We start from the raw sequence: 12549 nt of genomic DNA, 5'->3' as shown, positions 1-12549 counted from the left end.
GATTTTACATGAACAGGCCACTGTGACCTTGACCTTTAATAGACTGACCCCAAAATCAATAGGGGTCATCTACTCTGCATGTTCAATCATCCTATGAAGTTTCAACATTCTGGGTCAAGTGGTTCTCAAGTTATTGATATGAACTGGTTATCAATGTTCAGGCCTCTGTGACCTTGACCTTTAACGGAGTGACCCCAAAAACATTAGGGGTCATTTACTCTGCATGAACAATCATCCTATGAAGTTTCAACATTCTGGGTCAAGAGGTTCTCAAGTTATTGATTGGAAATGGTTTTCCATGTTCAGGCCCCTGTGGCCTTGACCTTTAACAGAGTCACACTAAAATCGTTTGGGGTCATCTACTCTGCATGACCAATCATCCTATGAAGTTTCATCATTCTGGGTCAAGTGGTTCTCAAGTTACTGACCGGAAATGGTTTTCAATGTTCAGGCCCCTGTGACCTTGACCTTTCACAGAGTGACCCCAAAATTGTTAGGGGTCATCTACTCTGCATGAGCAATCATCCTATTAAGTTTCAACATTCTGGGTCAAGTGGTTCTCAAGTTACTGACCGGAAATGGTTTTCAATGTTCAGGCCCCTGTGACCTTGACCTTTAATGGAGTGACCCCAAAATCAATAGGGGTCATCTACTTTGCATGTACAATCATCCTATGAAGTTTCAACATTCTGGGTTAAGTGGTTCTCTAGTTATTGATCGGAAATGATTTTTCATGTTCAGGCCCCTGTGACCTTGACCTTTGATGGAGTGACCCCAAAATCAATAGGGGTCATCTACTCTTCATTATCAATCATCCTATGAAGTTTCAACATTCTGGGTCAAGTGGTTCTCTAGTTATTGATCAGAAATGGTTTTCAATGTTCAGGCCCCTGTGACCTTGACCTTTGACGGAGTGACCCCAGAATCAATAGGGGTCATCTACTCTTCATGACCAATCATCCTATGAAGTTTCAACATTCTGGGTCAAGTGGTTCTCTAGTTATTGATCGGAAATGGTTTTCAATGTTCAGGCCCCTGTGACCTTGACCTTTGACGGAGTGACCCCAAAATCAATAGGGGTCATCTACTCTTCATGGCCAATCATCCTATGAAGTTTCAACATTCTGGGTCAAGTGGTTCTCTAGTTATTGATCGGAAATGGTTTTCAATGTTCAGGCCCCTGTGACCTTGACCTTTGACGGAGTGACCCCAAAATCAATAGGGGTCGTCTACTACAGCAGCCCTACAACCCTATGAAGTTTGAAGGTTCTAGGTCAAATGGTTCTCCAGTTATTGCTCGGAAATAAAGTGTGACGGACGGACGGACGGACGGACGGACGGAAGGACGGACGGACAGGGCAAAAACAATATGTCTCCTGGGGGAGACATAATAACAATAATCCAAATGATGTTATATCACCGTAACTGACAAAAGTGCTATTTCAACCAGCATTGCTCACAGTATGAATATTACCTAATTTTTACAGAAAAGCTGTCAAAGTTTTATTGGAACAAAATTATACAAAAAAAGTTTGACAATGAGGAGATACACTGTCTCAATCAATCTGCTGTAAGTATTAACTTGTGATTTATATCAGACTTAATACTGTCTAATCATTTTCAGACATTCAGTTTCTGCAAAAATGCTATCTGTCAAAGCTTGTAAGAGTTCTCTTCAGAGAATACATACAAATATTTCCATTTGCGGAACCATTCATTTGCCACTAAGAGCCTGAAGCCTTACTGCCCACTTGGCTATCGTTTTAAGGCGATATTAATTCATTTTACTTAATGCAGTGTCTTTACCGACATGAATTCTCATTATAACGGCTTTACACCTAAAATACTTCACGATTTATTGCAGTTGTATACATCTAGATGGAGGTTTGGGAGACAAGTTTTGTCAGCCGCAAAACTACAAAATGCAGAAAAATTCCAATAATAATAATTATCTTAAGTAATAAAATTGCCTGAAGAGCCCTATCAAATATCATAAATATATTAGACCTTAATGGATTGATCAAACCCATGGAAAAACTATATTTGAGCCGTGCCATGAGAAAACCAACATAGTGGGTTTGCGACCAGCATGGATCCAGACCAGCCTGCGCATCCGCGCAGTCTGGTCAGGATCCATGCTGTTCGCTAACGGTTTCTCTAATTGCAGTAGGCTTTAAAAGCGAACAGCATGGAGCCTGACCAGACTGCGCGGATGCGCAGGCTGGTCTGGATCCATGCTGGTCGCAAAGCCACTATGTTGGTTTTCTCATGGCACGGCTCATTTTTTCTCACAAAGTCTTCACCATAATTACTACATTTCTACCAGAGAAATTAGTGTGGGAAATGCATGACAGTACTTTTAACTTGTTCAAAATCGGCTTTTTCAAACATTCTAGGTTGTACATCGTTCAATGAAAATATTTTTTCCACTCCAAAAAAAACATCATGGCAAAAAGTACAATGTGAGACTATCATAGTTGGGACAATCTTTTCATCAGAAAACTCTTTTTTTACAACAGATAATTTCCGTCTGAAACCTATGCTCTATAACTGTCTCAATGTTTAAAACAGGGAAGTATCATGAGGTTAAGATTTTACATACAGTATGCTGATACAATCTTTGGCCAATCAGTAATTTCTACTTTTTTTTCCTGTTGTTTTAAAACCATTTCCTTAAGTTATTTTTGCTTCAATATGATGCTGCAAGAGGTATACCTGAGACATTAGATTTTTCAAAGATCACATAGTCCCGTCCTGCCCGCTGAAAGAAATATCCCATCTGCAGACCCGCCGGTCCAGCACCAACAATGCAGTATTCCGTGTACAAACCATCACATAATACCGCTAAAGCTATCACAGATAAAGCTTGGAAGAGCAGTGTTGAGGCACTTGGTGAATCTATAGCCATCCTAGACATCCTTCTGTCTACCTGCAAAGACATGAAAGATGTTTATAAGTTTTAAAGGCTGTTTGGTTAAGTTAGGTTTAAAGAGGTAGAAGTTGAATTAAATGGGTATTCAGGTCTAATAGTGGATTAAAAGGTAACTGGTAAAAGTTGAAATCTGGCCAGATGAGGGTGGAAATGGGCTACATTGATTAGAATTTGATAGAAAATGACAAATTTATTTCAATTTTACTTTAAATATGAATGAAACACAAAAATATCACATTTTCAATGTTTTGGGTGTATATATTTCAAAAACTGCATATTTATAGCCTAATTTCTATAGCCAGGTGTAAAATTGAACATTATGATTTAACAGTTTTAATGTGTAATAATCCAAGAGTGCCTGTGGCGATTTGGGTGGTTATCATACTTGGTTGAGATATTATGCCCACAAACATTTTCAGCAAGTTTGGTGAAGATCAGATGAAAAGTGTTCGACTTAAAGTGCGGACAAGGTTAAATTCGCAGTTTTTTAGCAATTCAAGGGCCATAATCCAAGAGTGCCTGGGGCGATTTGGCTGGTTATTGAACTTGGCCGAGATATTATACCCACAAACACTGTCAGCAAGTTTGGTGAAATTCGATGAAAACTGTTCGACTTGGAGAGCGGACAAGGCTAAATTCACTGTTTTTCGAGTAATTCAAGGGCCATAATTCAAGAGTGCCTATGGCTATTTGGCTGGTTATCGAACTTGGCTGAGATATGCTTTGGACGCCAATTACCTGCCCACCGCCATGGGTGTTCACATAATACGCCCCGCTCTTTCAGAGACAGGCGTATAAAAAAACTGAGAGAGGCCCATGCAAGGCTGTTTCTGATAAGGTTTGATGAAGAGTTAAAACTAATGCAGGCTGATTTACAGCAGATCACTGGCACAGCACGATCACAATAGCCCACCTTGAACTGTTGACCAATCTTATCTTGAGCTCTCAACAATGTTATTTGTACTGTAACTTGTAACATTAAAACTGAGTACCAATACTGTGATTCTGCCTATATCTGTACCATTTCTCCTTGCTAATAACGTCATATCATAGTAAGGAACTTTTAGAACCAGATTGAGTGGGAGATTATTTCCTCGTTTTTTTCTTTCTGTTATTTACTTAAAGGTCCATTACTAAGGGAAAGTGAGTTGGCAATTTTTTTCATAGCCAGTGCATAGACTTCTGCAAGACACTAAATAATGAAGATTGGCAGGTCAAAATTTACAGAAGGTCTTTGGAACTCAAAGAAATGTATGTGTATTATGTTGAAATTTCAATGTATCGACAGAATGACCCCCCAGGTCTTTTTAACTTTCTTCATACTTCATAGAAAAATAATTGTACATATACTGCGATTTATTTCGAATTTCTACATACCAACTTTCATTTTCCAATAAAATGAAATAGTTTCTGTGCTTTTTAAAAGAAATTAAAATGTTCACTTTCCTTAGTATTGGACCTTTAATTAGCTGAATCCTGCTCAGTCAACAGTATCAATCAATTCCTACACAAAACAGACACAGGCATCAACTGACTATCACATGGACAGGCTTATCAAATACAGAGATTATCTACACATGTCAAGTCACGTACACATATTGTGAGCTCACTAAGCCCTCTGTCATAGCTTAAACGGTTCAAATATAATACCAAGTTAATCTTCAGCATTTTTGCAAAAATACTGAATTTTAAGTGTTGTCAGATTATTATGTTCCCCGATACTGAGCTCAACAGAGATAGCACAGGACTACTAATTAAGAGGTTTGTAGTTTGAGGACTAATAGTTCTCTATGGCATGACAACAATTCACTAAACATAATAACTGTTTAAAGTCAATCATCATCATCATCCTCCGATTCACTTAAAGATTTAGGTGTCAATACCAAAGTGGAGGTAAAATTAATACTTATAGAATTCAGGAATGTTTTCAACACAAATGATTTTTAAGACTGTTAGATAAACGGCATAAGATGGACCAAACTTTGTACAGTCTACATAACATAAAATAATTTGATATTATATATGAATTAACGATATTCGTCAAAATCATAGACATTTTTTAGAAAATAAGGAATATACAGCCCCTATATCATCTCCATACTTGCTGTCATTAAAACGCGAGTACACTATAATGTGAGTACACTATAATGTGAGTTCACTATAACGTGAGTACACTATGACGAGAGTACATACACTATAACGTGAGTACACTATGACGAGAGTACATACACTATAACGTGAGTACACTATAACATGAGTATACTATAGGTTAATCTGTTTCTAAACAAACTCGGAAATGTTATAAATATATCCAGAATTAGAGGAAAACTGGATATAAATTTTCTACAATACAAGTTTGACATTTATGTTCCAATAATTGCAAATTGAAATGAATTAGTCATGATTTTCATCATTAGATTAATAATGAGCCCAGAAGAAATTTGTTATGTTTTTTATTTTTGCCATGATTATTTGTGTTAAAACAAAAATAGAACGATGGAAAACCCCATTGATAATTTGCACATTTTGATATATTTCAACTGAAAAGCTGATTGTATGATATATTGTTCTGAGAGAAATGATTGTCTTTTGTAAAAGTAGGAGAAAATCTGAGCTCTTAGAGTAATTTATCACAAAAAAAAAGCAGCCAGATATAGTCTTTATGTTATTAATGTTTAGAGAATCGATGCCATCAAAAATGACATGATACCTGGTCTTCATTGTCACTATGGCATTTGGAGACAATTGATAGATTTCAAAGAAACAACAATGTTCAATATTTTTAAAATTATTACTTTTGTTACTGAACATCTGATGGGACATGCATGACCTTGTATTTTTAGCAAATTGTATTACATAACCGTTTTATTAAGTGACCACATTTTGGTAGACCCTTCGATGGCCGTTTAAAACAATGTCTACTGTATAATGCTCAAATTAAAATACTGATAATCTTCACAAATGAATCTATAACTTAAAATTGCAATCAATAACGTTCTATCACCATCTCCAAATTTGGCTTTTTTCCTCAGAAGCCGCACCTGATCAAATAAAAGCTTTGAATACCCATAAGGGAAGGGCACAAAATATCTCAATTATATCCATTGTAAGCGGTAATGTTGCTAATTATTTCTGGTACTGAACCGTTCTCCCGTGCCTCATTATGGCTCTTTCTGGAATACATCCTTCCTAAGAAAAATCGCAAACTGTCTTTAACCATAATTACATCTTTTTTTCCCTGTCCAGTTCAATATCTGAGGAATGATTTATGTCTACTTTTATGTAGGGGCAGTTTACAATTTTATAAAATCTGATGAACGGGACAACAATCTGTCAGAAACTTGGAGAATTAGATATATAACAATACATCTTTAGCATAATAAGCTTATATTTTATTTGCACTGACTTGTTTTCTAAAGCCAGCTCTTAGCCAATTCTAAGCCAATTAATCTACTTTTTTCAGTAGTAACCATGTGATGGGGAAAAAAATGATACAAATAACTTAGGCAGGCAAATTATCTCATTCCTACCCTGGAGGACCCACTAATTATTTTGAATAATTAGCACGGTATTTGAAGAGTTCCCTAAGGCCTCATTATAGCTCTTCAGAATACAACCTTCAATAAAAATCAGCAAAAAAAACATTGTCTGTAATTCAACATCCAGTAATTTCCTGACCAGCGGATATCCTTTCCATGCCTGTAACTTAATAAAACATATAAGCTTCTGATGCCGCCGCCCTTTTACACTTCCGTAGAGTCAACATTTATTACATGAAATTAATTTTGAAACTATTTCTGAAAAGTTTAGGTCTGCAGCTCTCAAATATGGAAATATCTTACATCCGAGGCATATACTGACACTTTTAGACAACATCAAAAAGGACCTTTTGAACGATTTGATGAAGTTCTAAAAAAATCTCCATATTTATCCTTGCTGTTACGAACCCTTGTGGGATTTATGTTCATTCCGAGTCCAAATATTTTTTCGTCAATGAAAAGCTGACATGTCGTGTTTAAGCCCAGGTATTTTCAAATCATTGTAAGTGCTAAAGTCGGACTCCCCATTAGCAAAAAAAAAAAAAAAAAAGAAAAAGAAAAAACAGAAGTCCATATATATGCATACATTTAGATTGGGTGACCCCGGCACGTGACCCCTGAATATAGACCAATGCAAATGCGACTTTCCTTTTCAAGATATTAGCCCTATTTTCTTTCATTTTCTTTACTTCCAGAAAAAGCTGAAGGTTCTCTGACGTCACTCTCTGTGTTGTCAAAAACATATGTATGCCTGTTGAGATTGTATAAAAATGTGCCCGCTAGTCCTAAGGATATCTGATATACAATTTCTGTCTGCTTTGTTTATGATAAGTTTACCATTTTACAGTAAGCAACACTGACAATGTGATGTTTCAGCTATGCCTAACAGGGCATATAATACGCCTGTTCACAAGCAGAATAGGACAAGGCAGAAACAAGAGCACACTGCCTACCCGGAAAAGAGTTACAGTTCAGAATTTCTATGTACAAAAAGGGCCATAATTCTAACAAAATGCAGGTTAGAGTTATGATTTTTGGCCTACACAATCAACTAATGATGATAAACAATTGTGCAAAGTTTCAAAGCTGTAGCTCTTATAGTTTTTGAGAAAAGGCAGACCTAAACAAAAAATTTAACCAAGAAACTCAAATTTTGAAAAAAGGGCCATAATTCTGAAAAAATGCATATCAGAGTTATGGTTCTTGGTCTACACTGTGATATACAACTGTGCAAAGTTTCAAAGCTGTAGTTTTTGAAAAAAGGTGGACCTAAACAAAAAATTTAACCAAGAAACTCAAATTTTCTAAATACAAAAAGGATCATAATTTTGACAAAATATAGTTCTCAGCCATCCTATTAAGTTTACAAGCTGTGGCTAATATTTTCATAAGCTTAAGTCCAAAAATGAAATAGAAATATCAGAAATTTAGTAAAGTCCCTGTCACCTTGACCTTCGAGTTACTTCAAGATCTTCCTGTAGTGGTACTTAATCATTGTATGAAGTTTAAAGCCACTATCTTTTGTATTTAGAGACTTAAAGTCTCCAGGTTACTGTGACCTTGACCTCTTGACCCTAAAAGCTACAGAGATCCTTCTCAAGTAGTGCTTAGTCATCCTGTAAGGTCTGAGGCAGTAGCAGTTATTATACTTTCTGACTTTGTTGTCTGGAAACGAAAATGTTGAAGGACAGACAGACTGATGGACATGGCCATTCTATATATTATAAATATGTCTGTTTTTTCAAAACTGGCATATAAAAATTGCAGCGTACTATTGAACTGGCAATAGTTGCTCTTGCTAAAAACATAAAAATGTTTTCTGAGCCAAATGATTTGTAAATATAAACTTAATAACAATTTCATCATTCATGGCATTTATATATAGTGAGAAATTAACTAGTTATTAAAAGTGACAACTATAGAAAATTATAATTTTTTATCCACTGTAAATTGTTATTGATATCAATGCCTAAACCAGTGAAAATATTAACTTTATCTTCGACAAAATTCCTGGAAATGTAATTAAATTCTCAAGATTCAGGAATCCTGAAAAATACAGCTACTCTTGTTATTAAAGCAATATTTAATTTCTGCGACAGATAACATCTCATTTTATCCACTATTTTGATGGAGTAGCAAATTATTTCTCATGTTCCAGCGGTCTCTTTAATGGCTCATGACATGCTCTATCTGGAATTATAACCTCCTTCAATTATTAAAATAGATTGTAGAAATAAAACACAGTTAAGGTACACACCCGTTAACCGGTTCCGAGCAAAACAGTTCGTGGCGGACAAAACAGTTCACCGATATTTTTGCCGGTATCTGCATTGGGGTAAGTATTCTCCATCCAAGAATCGGTTGGTGCAAAATATATCAAAGATTTTTATTTTAATAAAAAGTAGCATGAACGAAGTACATGCCATGTGCTTCCCATTTAAAAGTAACCTATATTTAGTAAGTTATGACGAGTTAAATGTGTGATTTTGTTGAAAAAATGTGAAAACGAAAGTTCATCACGGTATATTTAGTTCACTTTTCAATTTAGGTCTATTATATTAACGTCAACCTTTAAAATAATGTTTGCCCTGAATATTGTCCAAATTTTAAGCGACAAAACGCAATATTCAACGAGTTATAGACATTCGAACATGACATGGTCGGAAAAAAGTGTGGCGGCATTGCACAGTTCAGAATTATTTGTGTGGCGAGCAAGAGCAGTCCTGTGTCTTTTTTATTTTACTTTAATAAATGATCTAAATAGTGATATCAATCTCGTATGTCTTAATAAGTAACGTTTTTAATTAGACAACACTGCAATTTACACTATTTTTTTATTAACAAACAGATGGAAATCAAAGCATATATTAGTCATACAACCGCCTAACAATGTAATATATCATCAACACGTTTTCCTACATTTTTAAATTATGTTCGCAGTGGTACGGTAGTATGATGTGATGCCTTCCCGTTTAGGAACGTTCCACTTACTTTATCATATCATTTGCGATATTTCTATCAGGATCACAATACATATGTACCTGTGCTACTACTGTAATGCAACAACTGATGTTTACAGCCAGTTAATTCAACACCTCTGTAATAGCCATAAGTTTGACATGTTTAAGTACAAACAACTTGAGCTTGGCTGTCGTACATGAAAAACTGGATATCGAACAAAATTATTTGAATGTATTAAACCTGTGGCACATATCTTATCCGTTGATGAAAGCAATCAGTTACACATATCTCTACTTGAAGAAAACAACACTGAAAATTCTTTTTATCTGAAATAGCAGAAGACAGTCTTTCACTAAACGTTAACGAAAACAAGGAATTTGGAAACACTTCAACATTCAAATTAGAATCCTCTCCCTGTTTTTCAGAAGAAACAGACCCACCTGAAGTTAATTTAACTGTCAGTGATATTAATGACAATACATCGGAGGTAATAGAAACATTTAAGGAACATGGTCAGTTAAAATTATATAAAAACTGGCTATCTCTAGTCGCTAGTAAACAGTTCCCGATGGAAAACATATACTATTTGTTGTTCCTTGATGTTGTAGAATGGTTTTCATAATCCTCTTCATCCCAGATGCACGATACAAAGTTAAATTTTTGGAAAGTTGGTTTCAAGCTGTTCCATAGGATATTTTTGCGTTTCATGGCCGGTCCCCGAAATACAGGTCAAGTTGTAAGTGGGCAACAAGTTCCCGGTGATTGTTCTACACAAAACTCAACTTTGCAGTGCCATCTAAACCAATCACAGCCAAGGACGCATTGTAACCAATACTACCAGATGTTTTTGTAGACACTATAAAAATGTTTGAAAACTATGTAGGGGAAAACCTATCAAAATTGGCATAAACGGAAAGAAAGTTGCAAGGGGTAAAGGCAAAACAATGGAAGATATAGATTGCTGGAGGTTCGAGCCTGCTCTAACTCTGACTGACAGAAAAGCCCGATTCTACAAGGAGTTTGCATTAACGTACAATATATATGCATGTGTTCAAGAGATTGAAAAATAACATGTACCGGCAGAACTTATGGAAGATTTAAGAAATGAAGTATATGAAACAATCAGATTAACAAGCTTTATATCACTATTTAGACCATTTATTAAGTAAAATACGAAAAGACACAGGACTGCTTTTGCTCGCCACACAAATAATTTTGAGCTGTGCAATGCCGCCACACATTTTTTCGACCATGTCATGTTTGAATGTCTATAACTCGTTGAATATTGCGTTTTGTCGCTTAAAAATTGGACAATATTCAGGGCAAACATTATTTTAAAGGTTGACATTAATATAATAGACCTAAATTGAAAAGTGAATTAAATATACCGTGATAAACTTTCATTTTCACATTTTTTCAACAAAATCACACTTTTAACTCGTCATAACTTACTAAATATAAGTTACTTTTAAATGGGAAGCACATGGCATGTACTTCGTTCATGCTACTTTTTACTGAAATAAAAAACTTTAATATATTTTGCACCAACCGATTCTTGGATGGAGAATACTTACCCCAACGCAGATGTCGGTAAAAATATCGGTGAACTGTTTTGTCCGCCACGAACTGTTTTGCTCGGAACCGGTTAACGGGTGTGAGGTATAGTTCTGAATATTTGATAAACTGGAAGTGATGGCGTAACAGACTGGGGTCATGCTGGGAAACAAGTATGCAAAATATGAAAGCAATATCTCAATGGACTTTGAAAATATTTGGGGTGGTACACAAACTTTAACATTTGTGTGACGCTCACGCTAACGCCGACGCTGGGGCGAGTAGGATAGCTCCCCTATTCTTCAAATAGTCGAGCTAAAAAATCTACTTTTGCATAATATTACCCAAGTTCCACTAGAGGCAGTCATAAAAAGAAGGGGGTGTAACAACCGACTCCTCTACAGACAAATAGCGGTGGTTCAACTGATCCTTTAAAATAGACTTAGTTTCCTAGCAGTCCACACTTGGTTTCATCTAACAAAAGAGATTAAGTGAAAGTGTGTCAAAGCTGTGGACATGAATGCAGATATTGGGGCTAACCACATAGTTTAAGATCTGTAGGACAGTTGTTTTTACCATTTTTGTTGTGATTTTAGTGCCACATACACTTAATCATATACATGTCCCCCTAATCCCCATATTCAATTTTTGGAACATTTCACATTCAAAAAATTTATCGTTGATGAGGCATCAATATGAAATATTGCACAGTTGCATTTTATCTAATTTTTCAAACACATAAAAATATTTATTTCTCTTTACTATTTAAAATAACTTTCTGTTACTTTAAATTCACAGTCACATTGTCTAAAAACAGAATGATAGAAATTGTAAAATACAAAATCATAAAAGCTCTCTAATGGAAACTTACCTTTAATTAAGTCTAGATCACTTAAATATAATTAATGTCAGCTTACTATTTGCTCTGTTTACTTTTTCCCTGCGATAAAACAAACTGCCTTTAACTACTGTATGACTTGATTTTATCTCCTAATGAAATCTGAAAGACATACACTACCAAGCATACATCCTGGTGTACATGTCAGGTGACATATCCCAGTGTACAGGTAATTCAAACAAAAACACTTTAAAACCTTCATTTATATTAATATTGAGATAAACAATTTTTCATAAGCTTTGTAAGGTAAATGAAATACATGTAGTATATTCTCACTCACCAGACTTTTTTATGTTTAATTCATTATGAACAACCTCTGAAATGTAACCCTGTATGTAACACCGTCCCCTTACCCAAACCCCACTTATTCATGGTATACATAAAAAAAATGACAAAGACATATAGTAATGACAATTTCCATTGTTCATTTCAATTTAAATTTGGCCATTTGTAATGAATCACTTTTCGCATCAATTCTTAATCTTTTTGGAATTTTTTCTAAAGATTAGTTTTTTTTGAGATTACATAATAAATTCATTGAAAACACAAAAGAAACAAGAGGCCCAAATGGGCCTAAGTCACTCACCTGAAGAGGACCTTAACCATCTGACCCTTAAATGGACCAAGAGCCCCAAATTGAACAAATTTATGAGATGACCTAATAT

The 12549-nt window shown here is 35.3% G+C and overlaps 1 protein-coding gene across 4 annotated transcripts in view; it reads right to left on the bottom strand.

The window, feature by feature from the left end:
• Nucleotides 1–12549, bottom strand: part of LOC123563414 (FAD-dependent oxidoreductase domain-containing protein 2-like) — a 79063-nt gene that overhangs the window by 50806 nt on the left and 15708 nt on the right. For 2 of the 4 annotated variants that reach the window (XM_045356201.2, XM_045356203.2), the window contains exon 2: nucleotides 2716–2929. In XM_045356201.2, coding sequence (XP_045212136.1) covers nucleotides 2716–2929 — 214 coding nt within the window. Of the gene's footprint in view, nucleotides 1–2715; nucleotides 2930–11857; nucleotides 12004–12549 lie in introns of those variants that run through there. The other 2 variants (XM_045356204.2, XM_045356202.2) reach the window with 2 other exon arrangements.

This window comes from Mercenaria mercenaria, chromosome 2 (genome assembly GCF_021730395.1).
Source record: "Mercenaria mercenaria strain notata chromosome 2, MADL_Memer_1, whole genome shotgun sequence".
Lineage (NCBI taxonomy): Eukaryota > Metazoa > Mollusca > Bivalvia > Venerida > Veneridae > Mercenaria > Mercenaria mercenaria.
Note: the sequence above shows the minus strand (reverse complement) of the source record. Positions and strands in the feature narration are given on the sequence as shown.